This window comes from Lygodium microphyllum, chromosome 21 (assembly GCF_053477565.2).
Source record: "Lygodium microphyllum isolate KBCC chromosome 21, Lygodium_microphyllum_v1.1.10, whole genome shotgun sequence".
NCBI lineage: Eukaryota > Viridiplantae > Streptophyta > Polypodiopsida > Schizaeales > Lygodiaceae > Lygodium > Lygodium microphyllum.
In genome coordinates, this window is record NC_141155.1 from 92,372,483 (window position 1) to 92,392,316 (window position 19,834).

Sequence of the window (19,834 nt, forward strand, 5' to 3'; positions counted from 1 at the left end):
CAAATGTCTCCACTGTGAAGCCGCTATACCAGCGAACCATGTAAATGACCCACTTTGTGGAGCTGTATCCGTAGAGGTGAGTCGAACCATGAAGATCCCTTGGCCCATCAGGACTGCCTCCGCCAATGTGCACTGTGCCAATGTGCAAAGGCGACGGGCAGGGGGCAGGCGTGAGGGAACAGTCGGGCGGCAGGGGTGGCAGGTGACATGATGGGCAGCGAGTTATCTCTCCATATTTTTTTGTATTGTATGGTATCGTACCTCTTGTACCTACAACTACAAGACTTGGACAGGTAAGGGGCTTCACTTCAAGATGAGAAGACTTGTGCAAGTTAGTGAAAGCCTGAAAAGATAAACAAAGGAATTATATGGCTGTTACAAATATGTTGAGAAAATAGATATCTAGAATATTTCCAGGGTTAAGTGCTATCCAAATGCCTCTGATTCCAACCTCAACACTTGGTCAAGAAGTTGCTGATAGCCTCAGCATGAAGGCAAAAAGAGGAGCAAATAAATATCCTTGGTTTATCATCCAAAGATGATCAGTCCCTCTACATTCATTGTGTGAAGATTTGATGTATCATGCAAAATCCCATTCTCTTTCCATGGTGCTATTGTGAAAAGTCCAATTGACCTTGCTCCAAGATTTTGTCAAAGTCAGAAGCAGCCTAAAAGTTTTCTGTGTATTTGCCATGCCAAAGCTCTCAAATCTAAGAATTTAATCATATACTCCTTTGTTGGATTAGTCAAAACCAAAACTCGGACCTATTTGATCTGAAGTCTATTCTTAGCAAGGTGATGGGTCTCCATGGCCTAGTTTTAATCTGTCCTCGTGTTTAGGGACGAGATGAATCAAGCCATGTGTCAGGCTTTTTGGCATCCTGCCAGCATCCATTCTTGTAAAATGTCTTTAAATCTTTGAAGAAGGCAGTGGAGATACCATCTTTGCTCAAACCCTTTTGGACCCATTAACAAGCAGACTGTCTACTTTTTGTCCAATCTGCAGAGTCCTTGGCTAGGGTTTGTTCAGTGATTGGTCCAAGGCAAGTGGGTTGGTGTATAGTTGGTTGAGAAAATGGAGGACCTTCTACATCTGAGTTTCTCATGGTTTACATAGTATTATTTGTATCTCAGCTTAACTGAGTTGTTTGTCTAGCAGTCGTTCTGGGGATAGGTTAATGGTCATGGGTCCCTGGATTTCAGCAAATATTTGAAGAGCGAACATGATGCTGGTGCTAGTGCCTTACTTGATGGTATTGTCTCAACTTGGCTACGAATCTGGAGAACACTCTAAATTTAGTTGTGGCCTCCTCCATCCAAATAGCTCACAATTAGGTGGAAGTCCTTAGCTGTGTGCACATGATCTCAAGCTCTTTCAGATACTGGGTTTTTTGTTCTGGTTCACTATGGCCTCTCTTTGTACAACTGCTAGTACTTTGTAGGCTATTTTGTCCTTTTGTGCAGAATTTTTGACATCAGTCCTTTCTGCTAGTGAGAGCCCTTATGGCCTTCTTTATACTATGCTACATAGCACAAGTTGGTTTTGTGGATATTTTCCTCTATACAAGCAACTTTTGCATCAAGTATAGTTCAATGGCCATGCCTGGAAACAATGATGTATTTCGAATGTTGGTTGTTGAGGATAAGTTGGATGGAACCATTTGTTGTGGACTTATATAACGCATTGTGTATTGGTTGCAAAGGGGCTTTGCAACATTGTGCATGGAATTGAAAGCTGTCCTAGTGGTGTCTCAAAAGTTGTGAGTGCAATAGAAGCAACAAAAATAGGTGATGTTAAGGATGTTGCAGGTGTAGGTTTTGCTGTAGTTGATTCTAGAGTGCCAGCACCATGTAATCCTGAGCAGATTCGTTGGGATGGTAGAGATACGAAGGCTTATGCTTTCATTGCTTTGTTTGTTAAATGAACCATGATTCCACACATTGAATCATGTAAGATAGCTAAGGATGCTTGGGATACTCTTGCATGTTTGTATCACGGAAGAGATGAGGCTTGTGTTGATTACTTGCGTCAATAGTTAGAAAGTGAACATATGGATGGTGTCTCCATGGACAATTTTTTGACAAAGATCAAAGATCTTAAGGAGTAGTTGATTGTTGTAGGTGAGATTTTGCTAGATAGTTCACTTGTGGAGATTGTTCTCAATGGCCTTTTTGATGCTTACAAGGTTTTGCATCTACTCTTCGTTTGGTGATAAAATGCAATGTGAATGTATTGTCTGTGTTTTTTATTCTCATGGTTTTGTGCAAAAGGGATAAGAAAACAAAGTGTTCTGAAGGGGCAAGAAAACAAAGTGTGTAGATCGAAAAAGACTGTATGTTTTGAAGCAAGCACCTTGGGCTTTGTATAAGAAGATATATGTATACTCTATTGCATACGGTTTCGAGAATAGTCCCATTGAGAGCACATTATATGTTAGAGATAAGGGTGATGCACCTTTGATGATTATGGTTTATGTTCATGACATGCTGTTCATTGGTCCTAATGAGACATATAATACTAAATTTAAGGCCGAGTTGAATAAAGCTTTTGACATGTTGGATTCGGATCAATTGCATCATTATTTGGGCATTCACTATAAGCAATTTGATATGGAGATATGTTTGAAATTTAGCCTTCATGATGTCAGAGATAGTTTGATGTCTTCCTCTATCAATAGGTTGTTGGATGCTTGATTTATGTATGCATTATGAGGTCAAACATTTAGTTTGCAATCTTCACAAATGAGTAGGTTTATGCATAGCCCAAACACTAAGCATTGGCAAGTAGTGAAGGGATCTTTGGCTACTTGAGGGGTACTGAGAACCTCTTGTGTACCCACAAGTGGTTTTTGTTTCATGCTTTGCAGCTGATGCATATCATGGTTGAGTAAGTAGCAAACTGATGTGGCCACTTCTAGTTGTGAAGGTCAATATAGGGTTAGCTTTCACAAGTACAATTGAGTGTATTTGGCTTAGATACCTCTTGGTTGATTTGGGGGTTGGACTGTCATTTGCCACCACCATCCCACTAATAGTTAAAGCCCATTGGTAGCTACATGGAATCTACTGCTCCATGTACATACGAAGCACATTGAGGTGCATTATCATTATGTCAGGGAGACTCTTTGTAGGAAAGGTCAGCTTGGCCTATGTGCTAGTACATGACAACCTTACAGATCTTTTCACAAAGACTTTGTCTCGTGAGAAGTTAGAAGCTTTCCACAAAGCTTTGGGCTTACTTCCCTTTTTGAATTGATGTAGTCCACTGGGTTTAGCAGTTTCCTATACATGAGTGCCAACTCTCGTTCACTGCCTCACTCCCAAGAGGGAATTCGCTAATATGGTAGTGATTTGTGTGAATACACCTAGCACTGTCGGGGTACTTTTTTCCCTCTTTAGGAGGTGTTTTTTCTCAGCCTTGCATATATGCCTATTCACTTGCAGGGCATACATAGTCTTGTAAATCTTTTCTATTGATACCTCTCAATATATTTTGAGTTGTGCTTTCTTAAACTTCTCCTCCAAGTTGTATACTTGCATTCTTGCAATCCTAAATCCAACATTGTTGCTACTAAGAACCTCATTTAAATGTTTGACCCTGGTTATACAAATCTAAGCCTAGGTGTTGGGATTAAACTAGAGGTTTCTAGCAACATTCTCTAGCTCATTTGGATTCTAGGTGAAGAATGGGAGGTGATGTTTGAGAGGGCGCGTTGTTGGCTAAGCTCTAATCGTGCTCATCTGAATTCTCCTCCCCAGCCACGTCACAAGTTCTATCAATGAACCAATCCCTCCTCGCCCACTCTCTTGGATTCCATTGTAATCTGTGTAGAGATCTCCTCTAATAAGCCCAATATCTCTATCCATCTATCAGATATGTGGTTGGGTCTAGGGCAATGTGTTACTTCCTCTCGAAGTGAGCCACTACTTTGATCCTCTGTTTGGAGCATCCAATGAAAGCTGTGTGGCCAAGGTCCTCTCATTGGAGATGGCCATCCTCCTCAACCGTAAAAGCAAATGTCCTATCTCTGCTAGTCACAAAGATTGCTAGAAGAATGTCCCCTCTAGAGAAGAGACAGATCCACGTCTGAGAGGTACCTGTATCTCTCCACCAATCTGGTGCAACTCCCTCCATGGCCTCGATCATAACTCTAGCTCCCTTGAGACCTTGTCATCTCTATCTCTGAGCCTCCTGCAGTAACTTCTGGAATGCAAATCAATCTCCCATTGATACAACAGCCTATAAAGAGAATCTCCCCCATGATAGGTATGTCCTCTCTCCAAGAGTATAGTTGGAGTCTAATCTTAAAAAGTGATTGAAGAGAAAAGGCTGCCTTCGCTTCTCTTGAGCTATAGTGGGGGATAGCTAGTGGAGCCTTGGTAATACAGATCTCCATGATCTAATAATGGCAGTTGCAAATTTGACCTCAAAGCTCCTTCCCAAGTCCTTGATTGTGAGATCTTGAAAAATCGAGTGGATGTTGGATTGCCATGGTCCTCTGTGAGCAAGTGTCATAGCATGTAGCATCCCTATTAGGAGCTTCTTCCAAGGCTCCTCACCTAGAAGCAAACACCTAACAATGAGCTTAGCCAAGAAGGTTGTGCTTTGGCTTTTTGGATCTATGATCCCCAACCCGCCCCTGGATCTAGGCTATATGATGACATTCCAAGCAACCTTCACTTTGGCCGCGCTCTTGTCTCCTTTGGACCAAATGAAGTTCCTCGCAAGGCAGCTCACTTGGCCAATACATCACTTGGAGAATGCCAAGTAGGACGTGATGTACCACATAGTCGCAAGGACATGATTGGTGACCATTGCTCTCCTTGCTAGCGAGAGTCTTGCCAAGCTGCAATAAAGAAGCTTTTGTGTTAAGCTCAAGAGGAGAGGTGGCAAGATTAGCTGCTCTTTTGAGGTAATGTCAATCTCCACATGGCATCCAATTTATCTCACTATGGTCCCATAAGGAAATCCTCATACAGCTGGCTGCCTAGTGTTACATATTCAAAATCCATAGGCTTGTGCCAATTAATTAAGGCACTAGCTACTGTACAAAATATCTCCATGGTTGTTACAAAGGCTCTAAAGTTACTCTCATCCATAGTTGCACTCATACATCGTATGGTATTATGCGTACTATATAGTACGGTATGGTACATATCCGTACGGTTTCGTATGAAAAAAGGGGCCTTTCTTGGCCACCATGTCTGCCACGTCTCCCCATGTTCTACCTACACATTCCTCCTGCATGTGTCTTCCAGCATGGCACTTTTGGGGGGTGGGAAGCCTTGGATACTTCAGTCCACTCCCTTTTCCAGCTATGCACTCCTCCCCCAAACCCCCTTGGATTCCATCCAGCTAGCAGGTGTGTTTTGACTATTGACCTCTCTTTCATTGCTTGATCCTTTTCTCATCTACAAAAGGTGCTCCTCTTCTCCATGCTTCCACACCAATTTAGCAAGCATTTGCCATTCTCATCTACCTCTCTTGGAGCTTGAATTGATTTGTGATTCGTGAAGCTCTAGCCTCTCACTCTCTTCTCTTTTCCACACCCTATCAAGACTCAAGGCTCAAGGCTCAAGCCTCTCCCATCCTCTCTCTCTCACTCTTTCTTTTTCAACTTTACCCCCTCTCCCTCTCTTTCAAGTTTCAACTTTCAAGTTTCAGGAGTTAAGACTCAAGCATCTCACTCTCCCTCTCTCTCTCACTCTCCCCCGGGCCTCTCCATCTGTCACCGGCGCCATGACTCGTGAGAAGCACGAGGTCTTCAATTTGCACATGATCTATGTGGAGAGGGACACAAGGAATTCGAACTCCCACCATTGGACATGCAAGTATTGCGGGAAGCGCTATACAAGTGGTGCAACGTGGCTTCTCCAACATCTTTCCAAGATGGGGGGGCAAGTTGCTCCATGCAAGGAAATCCCTCGAAACATCGCGGATGAGATTCTGGCCAAGATGAGAGAGGGATCCACAAGAGGAGGAGGTGGTGTATTGGCACTAACTCATATGTCTACTAACGAGAAAACATTGAATGTGAGTGTATCTTCAACCAATACATGAGAGGTCTCCCATTGGTTGTGGGGGCTCCACATCCGCATCCGGCTTCGGCAAAAGACAAAGAGTGGAGGCTCATGCGGCATTGGAGAGACAATCCTGTCTCTCTCAAGCTCCCAGTCATGTGCATGGATCGATTGCCTTTCTTAGAGAAAGGCAATGACTTGCGGACATTGAAATTACACACACGGTGATTGAGTGTAATCTTGCATTCAATGTCCTAAAACAAGAGCAATGGAAGAACATGGTAAGAGCCATTGCCAATGTGAGTCCATGTGAATGATGGACTAGTGTCACATACGATGATACGAGGACGAAAAAGATTGATGAAGAGAAGAAGTGGATTGATAGAGCCCTTTATCCTATTCTGGCCGTATGGATAAAATATGGTTGCTCCATTCTCAGCGACGGATGAAGTAATCATAAGAAATGGTGCATCACCAACATACTCATCTCACGTATACTCGGCACTTACTTTTTGTGGGCCGTAGATACCAGCAAAAGGGGGAGAAAAACAATGGGCGCATTCATCTACAGCCACATTCTGCAAGCTATCATTGAGGTATACATTGCCTTTTAAATTTGTTTCACTTTCTTTCATTATAATTTATACATAACTGTCTATCTCCCCATTCTAATTTCTCTCTAATATCTATCTCAATTCTCTCTTTTCTCCCAATCCCCATCTCTCTTTATTCTTGAATCTTGACAGTTGAATCTTGAAAGGCTCAACTCTCTCTCTCTCTCTCTCTCTCTCTCTCTCTCTCTCTCTCTCTCTCTAACCTCCGTGTATTGTTACTTGTAATTTGTTGTTATAAGTGAGTGCCTCAAATGTGATACAAGTTGTTACCAACAATGCATTGAATTGTCGACGTTGTCACAACTCTATAGAAACAGAATTTGTATCCTTTTTCATTAATTTGTCTATATAATGATTTATTAAATTTGTTTCCTTTTCACTAATTAGATATAAAGAAAAGTGCATTGGAGCTGGCCACTGATGAGTGGTCATAGGTTATGGTGGACCCACGCGGTGGGTTAGAGAAAAGATAGTTCACACTTCCACCTACATGGCCCGATTGGGCACCTGTATGACCAGAACTCACGCATATCAGGGTTAGACTTGCACACAGAAAGGATTGATGCCTTGAAGTGTGGGTTAGATCCACGAGAACAGACAGTTACGGAAATCTATAGTGATCATGGATTGGCTTAATACAAACACTTTTTAATGTGAAGTGTTGATTTGGCGAACATTGATGGGTGGCTCTTGCTTGTTGTTGCCTCTTAAAAACACAACATTTCAAATGGCTCTTGCTTCCTTTGTACTACAATTGATGAGACCTCTCTTCATAAGTTTTTGACTTGCACGGCCACATGTCTGCATATGGTCTTTCTTGTCTGGAGTTTGGCATTTGATTGCTAGAGGCTCCATGCATCTGAAGGATCAGGTCATGGAAATCCCCAAATGGGCAAGATCCATGCAACCACGTGTATTGGTAGTCTCCCACTTTCTACTTTTTTGGGGTTGTTGGCATGATTGGAATACATGGAATGCCTTCATTTTTTACTCTGATTCCAGAGTGCAGTCATATCAGCTGGGTAAGAGGTCTACTTTAGTGGCAATTGAGCACCATTGAGTATGTTGGTCTTCTTACCAAGGATGGACTGGCTGCCTGGCACTCCATGATTCAATTTGTTGCACCAAATGTGTTATACATGAATATATTTTTATTGGCTTTAATAGGCTAGAACATTTCTAGAATATGCAGTGAACTTTCCAGATACATTCAGATAATTGTATTAAAATCTATATGGGTAGTTTCCAGAATTTAACCTGGGAAAATTCGAGAAGGTACTTTAGCTTTTACTGTTCACTATAGGCAGATGTGTATGTATATATGTGGGGGAATATTGATGATATAGTAATGGAGGAAGAGGGGAAGTAGATCATGAACATCTGATATTTCCATAGTTAAAGAACCACTAAATATTTATTTACTATGCCCAAACAATCAACGTGAAATGGCAAGCCACTGGAAGCAGACAAATAATTTGTATGATGGTACATACTTTATTTGCAATGCAGAAAATATTCTTCAGATATATTCTGTTTCTGGCTTAAATTAATTCTTCTATGCTCAACTTTCTAATGTTGTTTGCTTGAAGGGTCTGTTTGCTTAAAGGAAAAGTTCTTTCTTGTGCATTGCAATTTGAACAATAGTCTGTTACAATCTTTGATGTGTGCTTCTGCATTCAGGAAAAGGTCTTGAAAGATTACCTGAATTTTCGCTTTCGGCAACCCTATCAACAGGCGCTTTATTACTGCTCATTACTTCTGGAACACATGACCTGGGATTTTAATGCGTACCTACAAGTTATTCCAACTCTTCAGGCTACAGATCTCACTGCCTTCATTCCACATATGTTGTCACGTATCTTTTTTGAATGTTATGTTGCAGGTATATGACCTCTGAATCCTGGTGCTGGCCATATTATCATCCTCTTCTCACTCAAGGAACCAATTTCTAACCTACTTGTTCTCTCTTCTAGGAAATATGACAGAAAAGGAAGCTGAAAATCTGAATTTAATGATTGAGAAGTCCTTTTCTGAAGGCCATTATTTCAAGAGCAAACCAATATTTGATGCTCAGTATCCTGAAAGACGAGTTGTTAAACTTGACCAGGAAGCAAACTTCTACTATCCCATTGCTGGTTTGAACATGCTCGATGCTAATTCTGCGATCGAGTTCTACCTGCAGGTAGGAAAAATGTTTAGCACTCCTTGGAAAACAGAATCTCTCTCTCTCTCTCTCTCTCTCTCTTTTTTTTCGTAAAAGGTAATTGTATTAATTACAAAAAAAAAGGTACAAGATTACAGGATTACATGATTACAAGAGACACGAGGGCCCTAGGCCAACGTGTGGGAAATCCCCGTACTAATGCACGAAAAAGGTTACACCAATCATGGCAACGACCCAGAGGCAATTGCCATATGCCAGGGAAGCAAATCCTCCCGAGGGAGCAAGTCGGAGTGCCGGATGAGATCTATCTGCCAATGCAAGAGCCCTTTAAGCCTGGCAATATGTCTCGGTACATTAGAGGCCGAGTCAAAGAGAAAAGCATTGCGCGTGGTCCAAATGTGCCAGCATCCCCAATATCTGAAAAAGTGAGATAAGATCTTCATATGTAACTGTGGCGGTGTGGGGTACTTTGGGTGCACAAAAACCCAATCGAAAGGAGTTAGTGAGGACCCCACCACTGCGCGCCAAATTTGTGACAAGAGTGACCAGATATTCTTGGCGATCGGGCAAGAAAGAAATCGATGTCGGGCCGATTCCACAGTAGTGGTACAGAAGAAACAATTGCCATTCGAGATTCTACGCTTGGAAAGGGCCGAGGCAAGAGGAAGACCACCAATCATTACCCGCCAAAGAAAGACCTTGCATTTGAAAGGTGCCCTATTCAGCCAGCCCTCCATCACCGTTGCCTGCCACCATGACTGCGATTTCCGCAGTCCCAAACAGTATTAGCTTTCACACCCAGCCATTGGTGATCTTGAATGAGAAGATGATACACCTGATTAGTAGAGGCCTTTTCCAGACTCAACCGGCCTGCAAGGTCCCAGTCCTACCAAGGACAATCCACAGCCAGGGACGGAAAGGGTTGCCTACCCCGAAGCTCCGACAAAAGCTGTTGCCATAAACCACGGTATCCACGCGGGATCTTGAAAAGTCTCCTAGCAGTCCGAAACGATGCGAGGACATTGCGAGTGGCAAGGGTAGCATCCGCAATTGAAGTCACACCTAAACGGGCCATGCGGTTAAATCTCGGTCTGAGCTGATGTTTGTCTTCCCATGAAAGTAATCTCGATACTGCCAACAATTCCAGCTGAAAGGAGTTAGTCTGCAAGCGGTCCCCCACTGGATGCCAACGGGCCTTTTGGAGTACTACTTTCCAAGAGCCGACCAAGTGCAGTAACAGAGAGGAAGAGGGACTGGAAAATCGAGAGTCAGCATTAAGGACATGCCACCGGAAGGCTCGAAATCGTGTATTACCATGGCGTAGCCCGCTGTCCTCAAGAAAATAACGGGCTATAATGGTCCACCGGTGATGATCCATACACATGGCACGAAAAAGAGACCAACGAAGAGCCAGCATATGAGTTTCTGCATCCAAAATAGCTCCACTACCCATGCGTTTAGGGGTACATGTATGTGACCATGAAATCCACGAAATACCTGCCTGCAGTGAATCCTTCTCCCATAGCATGAAACGAATGGGATGAGTGAGAGCCTTCAAAGTAGTAGGCGTCCACGGCAGCAATGGCAGGAAATACGTTAGCATTGGTAGCATAATTGTCTGAGCCACTTTGAGGCGGACATGGAATGGCCACGCTTGCAACTTCCAATACATAAACTTCGCCGCCAGTTTTTGTGAAATCCACTCCAGTAGTTCCTTTGGCCGTACATCCACCCCCAATGGGTATCCAAGTTGCCTGACAATGGAGCCACGGGAAATCACCTGGCCCTGCCAGCCTAATGACTATAAATCAGGCTCCGTGCAACTAAGTATGGCTAATTTAAAGGCATTGATGCGAAGACCAGAGGCTTGACCAAAGAGCGTCCAAACATCTAATGCCTTTCGAATGTTGTCCCTGTCCGCCCGCAAAATCATAAAGGTGTCATCAGCCAAAGATTGGCTAATGAAGTGTTGCCCCAAAGGAAGAGACAATCCTGTCAGCTGAGCAGAAGCCGTCATTGAGGATAACATTGAAAGGACCGGATGAGTCGCCAGGGCAAAGAAGAGAGGACTCAAAGGGCAACCCTGTCTGACCGAGCGTGCAAGGACAAATGGCTCTGTAACCCCACCATTGAGCATAACTCTTGAAGAAGCCGCAGCACTAATGGTGTAGATCAATCGGGACATCCGAGTACCAAAACCCATAGCAAACATGAGATCTGCAATGAAAGACCAGTCCACATAGTCAAAAGCCTTTTCCAAGTCCAATTGAATCAATATCACTTCCTGACTGGAGTGCCGCGCATAGTCAATAGCCATTTGCACATTTAAGATATTATGCAGAATGTTGCGGCCCTTAATGAAACCATATTGGAGAGGATGCACAATAGCTGGAAGGTGCTTGTGAAGCCGATTAGCCAGCACTTTGGAGAAGATTTTATACATCGAGCCCATCAAAGAAATTGGTCTCCAGTGTTGCAGCATTGATGGCGAAGGGACCTTTGGAATCAGTTTGATAAGGCCTTCTTTCCATGAGGAAGGCATGACCCCTGTTTCCCAAACCTGCTGAAACATAACCGCCAATGGCTTCACCAGCTGTGTGGCCGAGTTCTCAAAGAATTCATTAGTGAGACCATCCCAACCAGGACTTTTATCCTTAGGCAGGTGTAACAAAACATCCATAACCTCCTCCTCGCAAATATCCGCCTCCAACGTGGCTTGCATATCAAGTGGAACCTGTTGGCGGACTAGATGATAGAAGACCGAGCGGGCATGCGTAACCTAGCTAGAAGGCGAGGGAGAAAAACCAAGAAGTTCCATAAAATAATTTCTGCACATATTGACAATGGTCTGCGGATCAGTGACCATGCGACCTTCCAAATCCTGGAGTCTAGTCATATTTTCACGAGCAGGAGAAGCATGCAAGGCGGAAAGAACTTATGAGACTGGCAGGCACTATCTTGCAATGTGTCAGTCAAGTTATGCAGCTTGGCCTGCTGAAAAGATTTCAACTGAAACACTTGAATAAGATGGACCAAACGCATCTCCAGTGACAACAGAAAATCATCATCTGGGATATCCACGAGCAACGAACGGACCAAAGCTAGTAAGTCCTCTGTTGCATGTCGACGTCGCCGACAAAGAGAGGCATGATGGATCCCATACTGTCAAGCAACCCGCTGCACATTAGAGAGCAGCCGTGCAAATGAAGCCAAGCCCTCAGAGGCGAAGTCCAATAAGAACCTTTCAATCAATTGCTGCATATAGCCCTGAAAAATTGGATGCTTCAAATAAAAGGAGTTGAAATGTAAAGGGAGCCTATCGAGCAACTGCATAAAAGGTGCAATAGGTTGTGCCCGCATCTCAAGCTGGAGGGGGAAATGGTCCGACAATGCATATTGCTGCAAGACCTTCATTTCCAGCCTCTCGGGAAGAAAATCATCCCCCTGCATGATATACATTCGGTCCAGCCACGACCAAGTAGTTGCATATTGTGCGGAATGAAAAGTAAACCCTGAAAAAGAAGGGTGAAGCCACGACCAAAGATCTTGCTTAAGTATGCGCAAAGCAAAGGAATTCCACACCCGGCTTTCCGGCGCATCCATTACCGAATGCCCTGAAGTGGACTGAGAAGAGTCAACACACATATTGAAATCTCCCATCAAAAACCCCCTTCGGCCAAGTGACATCGAGCCCTGCAAAGTCGATCAAAGATCCCGTCGGGATGCAGGATCATTCGGAGCATAGAGGCCCAGCAACCATAAAATCTCTCCTTCAAATAAGACTTCGATTATCAGAAAGTGGCCCTGCACATCATTTGTAACAAGAACATGCTGGTATTTCTCATGGACAATCATCAGCACACCGGAATGGTGTGTAGCATACGTCCCTACATAAAACAGACGGAATCCATGACAATCCACAATATTTCCTGCTTCACTGTGACTTTTGTGCTCAACTGCACACAATACATCCCACTGGTTCTCATGCAAGACAGTCCACATGGGATGTTGCTTATGGCGAGAGCAAATGCCTTGCACATTCCACGTGGCTATCTTCATATATCTTCAAAAAAAGGAAGTCAGGAACAAGGCGTCTGTTGCCTCGATTTCACCTTTTCCGCAAGAGTATCTAGGACACCCTCATCCAGAAAATCAGCCAGTTCTGCAAACGAATTCTGGCGACCTGCTTTAGAGGTAGAAGGAAAATCCACTGCCTTAGGAGTGGAGTGGGGATAACGCCGATCCCAAGGTGTAATCACATTACCTTTTGTATCAAACGCCAGCTTAGCAGGTGGGCCCTTGGGACCGTCTGTATAGACTTTCTTTGTAGATTGATTACGGGGAGCAGACGAGGCCATAGTACGCACAGCATGCTGTGAAGTGAACATTTCTTTCCTGCGCATAGGCGCACGGAATCCTGTGAAGCATTAGGCCGAGGATCCGCCAGGCTTGCATCCAACTTTTTACCTTTTTTTTGACGTGCCTCAATCCAATCAGTGCTACGGGAATCCAAACCCAAGACCTGTTGTTTGCCTTTATCCACGACATTAGGTGGCTGAAGGGCCTCTTGTGCCGCGGCATCAAGCACCATGTCATCCTTAGGCAGCACAACATGCGCATCCTCGGAAGACAGTTGTCTTTCGGGGCATTCGGCCATAAAATGCCCCAATTTACCACATGAAAAGCAGTGTCCTGCAAAGTTGCCCCATTTCAAGCGAAAATGCAAAGGATGAATGCCAGAACAAGTGAGGCGAAGCCACGCAGGCCTTTTCCTGGCCGTGTCCCATAACATGCATAAACGGTTTCGATTCATAGCCCTAAGGCTTGGGGGAACCAGCACTGTTCCCACAACTGCCATCGCATCCTTCAACAATGGCCAATAGACCGCCGGACAATTCTCCACTTCCACCCACACCGGGCATTCTCGTTGAAGCAGACGCTGGAAGTCTCCCATAGGGCGCCATGGTACAACATGGACCAAGCGGTGATCAAAGAATAATGGCAACTTGGATAGAAGCTCAGCTCGATGTGTTTCCGATTTCAACAGCACCTCATAAAAGCCGCGAGGACCAAGGAAGATCTCCTCAACACACTCCCCTTGCAATAAATGGTGCATCCACTGGCGAATATGTGAAAGCACTGGGATCCTGCCAGTGAAGAAAAGTATAACAGCACGGTCATAAAACACCGAAAAAGACCGCAAGACTGATTTCGGGTCCATCGTGGCTTCCAGCACGTCATCAGTTCCCGCGTCAGAAAAAGTTTCATTATTATGCTGAACATAATCGCCAAGCAGAGTATTGGCAAAGTCCAACAAATGCTCCCAGTCAATCTCCTGCGAATCCACAGGATCAGAGGCAACCTGCGCATAGGAACGTTCCTGAGAACCCATTGGCTCGTCAGAAGTATGCTTGGAGCGTTTGCCCGCAGGCGGCAGTTCAGAACCCGGAGGCATCTCCTCTGTGCACGGCACCATATCCTCCGGCTCCTCTGTATTAGAATCAGGGCCAAGGGCTGCCACCGTCCGGTCTAGAAAATCTATATCCAGGCCAGCCATACTGCTGTCTTCTCTCTCTGACGTGACCTGTCCTTGCAATCAGATTTCTCTGTCCTTGCAGATGCCTGTATGCAAGCCTTTTGACCGCAGATCTAAGCCTGTAAGTCTGGGGGCCTGCAGAAGGGCGCACAGGGACTGTGCTGAAGTCTGGGTTGCTCGCACAACAGGTCTGTACCTGACTGGCAGTGAGAAGGCTGTTCATACAGGGGCAGGGCAGAACTGCACTGGCGTAAGGTCGTCTGCTGCAATCGATTTGTCTCTCCTCAGCAAAGTCATCCCAGAGGAGGAGGGTCGCACGCGGGGAGATAGCATGAGTCGAGAGGATAGGCAAGGGCAGGGCAGAACTAGCTGTGCACGAGTCAGAGGGGAGTCGTCAGGCGGGACGCAGAGCAGTAGGGCATGGTCACACAGCAGAGGGAGTCCGGATCTCAACCTGGGTAGGCGACGGATGGCCAAGGCAGAAGATGCGAAGACAGCAAGTGAAACGGGAACGGGGCAGAACGTGCAGACACGGACGTCCTCGGCGAATCTCGAACCTCCACAGGTAGGCGCCCACGTGCAGGTTGACGTCCGTGGGTAGGGAGCGACCACGCAGGCGATTCAGGGACAAGGCTTCCACAGGCAGCTCAGGGACAGGGCACGACCATCCGCCATCTCTCTTTGTTCTCTCTCTCTCTCTCTCTCTCTCTCTCTCTCTCTCACGCTCTCTCTCTCTCTCTTTCTCTCTCTCGTGAAGATAATTGAATTAAGTAGTAGATATTTACATCAGACCATCAGGTCAGCATAGAACTAACAGACACAAACTCTCTCACTCTAGAGATATTTACATGAGGACTGCAGGCTATCTGAACAACCTATTACATGAGTAGCAATAATAAATCACACAAAAAGAACAGTTGGAGTAGAGCGAACAATAGCCAGCCAGGGAGCAGCAATATCCGGGAGAACCAGGTCGGCTGACATCATAGAAGAGATTTTCCATAGCACTAATCCACACACACGGGCCACATGCCCATGGATGCTCGATGCTGAATAAAAAATAAAGGCATTCCGAGTATGCCATATATGTCAGAGGGCTGTCCATCTAAGGAAATTGAAAAGGCAGGAACAATCTGAATGCAAAGAAGACATAGAGGACATATTTCCCATAATCCACGAACGAGTTGGTATGCAGTGTTGAGTCATCGAGAACCACACTCGGGAAATGAAACTCCAGATCTGTCGTGCAGCAGGGCAAGAGACAAAGAGGTGAAGCAATGCCTCATCACATGTACTGTAGAAAACACAACGACCTGCAGAGATCTTTCGGGCACAGAGCACATCTCCCGTTAGAAAGCACCCAATGAGTAGCCTCCATATGAACACTTTACCTTGATACGGAACCTTAGACTTCCAAAGCTAGATAAATCTTTCCCGCCACTTCTTTTTGCTATCCCAAAGATGCCATAACTTATTAACTTTCCGAGTGACCCATCTCTTGGCTTCCACCATCTGATGATATATCTGATTAGCTGACCTTTTCTCAAAATCATCAGGAAGCACAAACATCCAGTCACACCATGGATACAATGATTGTAACGCAAGCAAAGGAGAGAACCTCTGAAGACTATCTTGTATGGATGACCAAATACCACTATATCCACTAGGCATCCTAAAGAACTAACAAATACGCCTAAAAGAATAAAGACGGGGTTGCCCACGAATAACACCGTCAAGGTTGTCTTTAACCCCAACCGAGCCATCCGATTAAGTTTGTCTTACTGCAAATCTTTTTGTGGCCAATCCAACAACCTTGAGGAAGCCAATATTTCTCCTTGCATCGATTTTTCCTCCTTACGAATATTAGGAGGACGCCAAACTGCAAAACGTAGCATCTCCTGCTAGGATGCAATCAAATGAGAAAGGAGAAAAGACTAGGAGACCTTAATAGGCCTCATGGAATTAAGCACATGCCACCAAGAAGCATGAATAACCATGCTACTATGAGAGATGTCTATCTTTTCTATGAAGAATTTAGCAATATCTAGCCAAGGATGACTCTGAATACATAGACTCTGCAAAAGGGATAGCCTCAAAGCGGCCATGTGTAAATTAACATCCAACAAAGCTGCACCCACCATCCTTTTCAGAGTAGTCACATGCTGCCATGAAATCCATACCTAACCCAAACAATTGCCTTTCTTTTTCCACAACATGAATTTGATAGGTTGAACGAAATCCAAAAGGGACTTCTTAGTCCAAGGAAGCAATGGCAGAAAGAACGAAATCATACTAATCATAATGCATTGAGCCACTTTTAGTCTGACATGTAGAGGCCAACTCTGAGATTTCCAATACATGAACTTGTCATGAATCTGGGAGGCCATCCAATCCAGCAAGGCACCGGGAGCTACCTCCACACCAATACAATATCCCAAGTGTCTGGTTATATTACCCCTTGGAATCACAATTCCATTCCAACTCAAGGCTTGCAGATCATTCTTCGTACAGTAGAGAAGGGTAGATTTTTGAGTATTAATATGAAGACCCGATGCCAAAGCAAAACGATTCCACGCTACCATTGCCCAATTAACATTAGTGCGATCAGCCTTGAGGAACATAAAAAGAATCATCTGCCAAAGATTGACCCACAAGCTGGTCACCGCAGGGAAGAGATAAGCCAACTATCTCACCTTGAGCTGCCAACTTATCCAATAATGAGAGCATTGGGTGAGTTACCAAAGCAAACATCAAAGGACTGAGAGAACAGCCTTGCTGAAGAGACCGAGATAAGGCAATTTTCTCCGTTATCCCTCTATTAAGAGCAATACGAGCCACAACACCCTGACTAATGGTATCAACTAGAAAAATCATACAGGGACCAAAATCCATTGTAGACATGATCAGCTAACATGATCAAATGCCTTCTCAATATCTAGCTGAAGCATAACAAGCTATTGGCTAGAAGCTTTGGCATAATCGATTCCCCGTTGAACATTCAAAATGTTGTGCCTTATATTCCGACCTTTAATGAAACCGTATTCACGTGGATGAATAAGGTGCGGAAATACTTTCTGCAATTTGATGGCAATAATTTTGGAAAAGATTTTATATAACGACCCCATAACAGAAATGGGTCTCCATTGTTTCAAAGAGGTTGGAGAGGGAATCTTGGGCAACAACCTAATGACAACAATCTTCCAATCTGAAGGCATCATACCAGAATTCCACACTTGCTGACACGCGTGAGTTAATGGGTCCTTAAGGAGTTCCACATGGGCTGAAAACAGCTCATTAGAAAACCCATCCCAGCCAAAACTTTTCCTTTGAGACAAGTGGGATAGCACTTTTTCCTGTTTTTTCCAGTTTATCTTTTGAAATATCAGCCTCCGTTAAGTTCACCCATTCTGGTTTGAGCTGATTACGAACCAGGTCACAAATATATGTTCGAGAAGAGAGAACAGCATCAGAAAGAATCTCTTGCAGACCCAACAAGGACCTATAAAAGTCAACAGTCATCCGAATGATGGAGGCAGGATCACTCACCATATCACCTTGCCCATCCTTTAAGCGCACAATATTTGCCTGGGCATATTTCTGATGCAGACGAGCAAAAAATTGATGAGTTTGATAGTTATTATCATGTAAAGCTTCGGCTCTAGCCAACAGTTTGTATTTTGTATATTCTTCTTCCTGAAGAGATTGAACCTTGCCTTTCAACCATTCAATGCATGTGAGCAAGTCATCATTGGAATCCCCAGTCTAACACGGAGACAAGGAATAAGCCAATAAAGATTGGGCATGTTGCAATTCAGCTCGAAAAGAGAAAGCATGCTGAATACCATATTGTTGGGATAACGCTCACGCATTATCCCTAAAAACTGTCCATGCTTCCATCCCTCTATATAGGATCCTTGAGCTAAAAGAAGCTATTAGTTGCTCAACACCTTCCAAAAACTAGTTTTGCTACAGAAAAGATTGATTAAACCGAAGAGGTTAACGAGCAAGGAGAGCCTTAAATGCATGAACAAGTTTGTGGCTCATTTCCAAGACCAAAGGGTAATGATCTGACAAAACATGCTGTCTTTCCACCCACATATCAATGATTGCAGGAAGAAAAGAATCACTCTGGCAAATGTAGATCCTATCCAGTCTGGCCCAAGTATTTGGATGCTGAAAAGAATGATAAGTATATTTGGTTTGTGATGGATACATCCAAGAACACATGTCCTGTTTCAAAGATACCGCTGCAAGAGCATCGTCGCTTAGGACCATCCATAACGGAATGCGGAGAAGTTGCCTGACTCCCAGAAACACGCGCATTAAAATCACCCATAACAAAGCGTTGACGAGCCCAGGCAAGGCAATGTAGGTCATCCCAAAGCTAACAATGTTCCCTTGCGGTAGAAGGAGCATTTGCGCCTACAAACCACAAAACCTCTCCCTCATAAATGATTTCCAGAATCACAAATCGGCCACAAGGGTTTGAGAAACCAACGATGGTTACAGGGAGGATTTGACAGCCAACATAACTCCCGATTCATACGGAGCTTAACCACTAAAAGAAACTGCATAATCCTTGTATACATAAGAAGATCCACCAACCAAAGTGTGTTGTTTTATGCTCCACAACACAAAAAACATCCCAATTTCTAGCTAACACAACTTTCCACAACATGTACTGCTTTCGGCCCGAAGAAATACCTTTCATATTCCATAAAGCAATTGTCATGATCAATCACAAATGAGAAAAACTATTGAACCACCGCTTTCCCTTTCCCTTTTACATCAATAGCCTTGGCAGCTTGGAATCTCTCCATTTTACTTTGGATATCATCTACAAGATCTGCCCTCTACAGACCTGCAATCGAAGCTCGAGAAGGAAGCTGTAGTTGGTGGGAACGGAAAACCTCCCGAGGAGGCACAAGCCTTCACACGCATCAAAGCTCAAAGTTGAATCAGAAGTCCTTTTATCTTCCACTACTGGAGCACGCAAAGATTGAGGTTTCATATAAAACCCCTTACCTTTGTGTTGAAAGGTTTGAGTGATTAGGGGTGGCGGAGGATGGGCAGGATTCGAGCGAGAATCCTATCTGGCATTACAATGAACCACAATGACCCAAGAATCCTCTTGAGGAGACAAATTCCGCCACCTGCAACTGAAGCACCCTCCCCCACCAACGTGGGAAACATCCTTCTTGCCTTCATCACAGCCATGTTGGGAGAGCTGCTTTGGATCAACTATTGGCTTTTGAATCATCTGCTGAGGGAGATGGTCTTGCATTTCCATGTTTGGTTCCATAGGGCATTGCACTACCTCCATATTTTTGTCGCCTTCCGAAATGAAATGGCCCAAGTGGCCACATTTGAAACAGTGTCCTGCAAAAGTACGCCATTTCAACTCATACACCAACGTTTGTAACCTTGGAACCTCAAAACGAATTTTTGTCGGGCAAGGTTTCCCTGTATACCAAAGCATACATGCCGTATTCCGATTGC

The 19,834-nt window shown here is 44.3% G+C and overlaps 1 protein-coding gene across 2 annotated transcripts in view; it reads left to right on the forward strand.

The window, feature by feature from the left end:
- The window catches only part of LOC148018275 (Insulinase (Peptidase family M16) family protein), a 220,487-nt gene that overhangs the window by 165,725 nt on the left and 34,928 nt on the right, over positions 1-19,834 (forward strand). For both annotated transcript variants that reach the window (XM_087661217.1, XM_087661218.1), the window contains exons 20-21: positions 8,316-8,517; positions 8,609-8,817. In XM_087661217.1, coding sequence (XP_087517343.1) covers positions 8,316-8,517; positions 8,609-8,817 — 411 coding nt within the window. The remainder of the gene's footprint in view (positions 1-8,315; positions 8,518-8,608; positions 8,818-19,834) is intronic.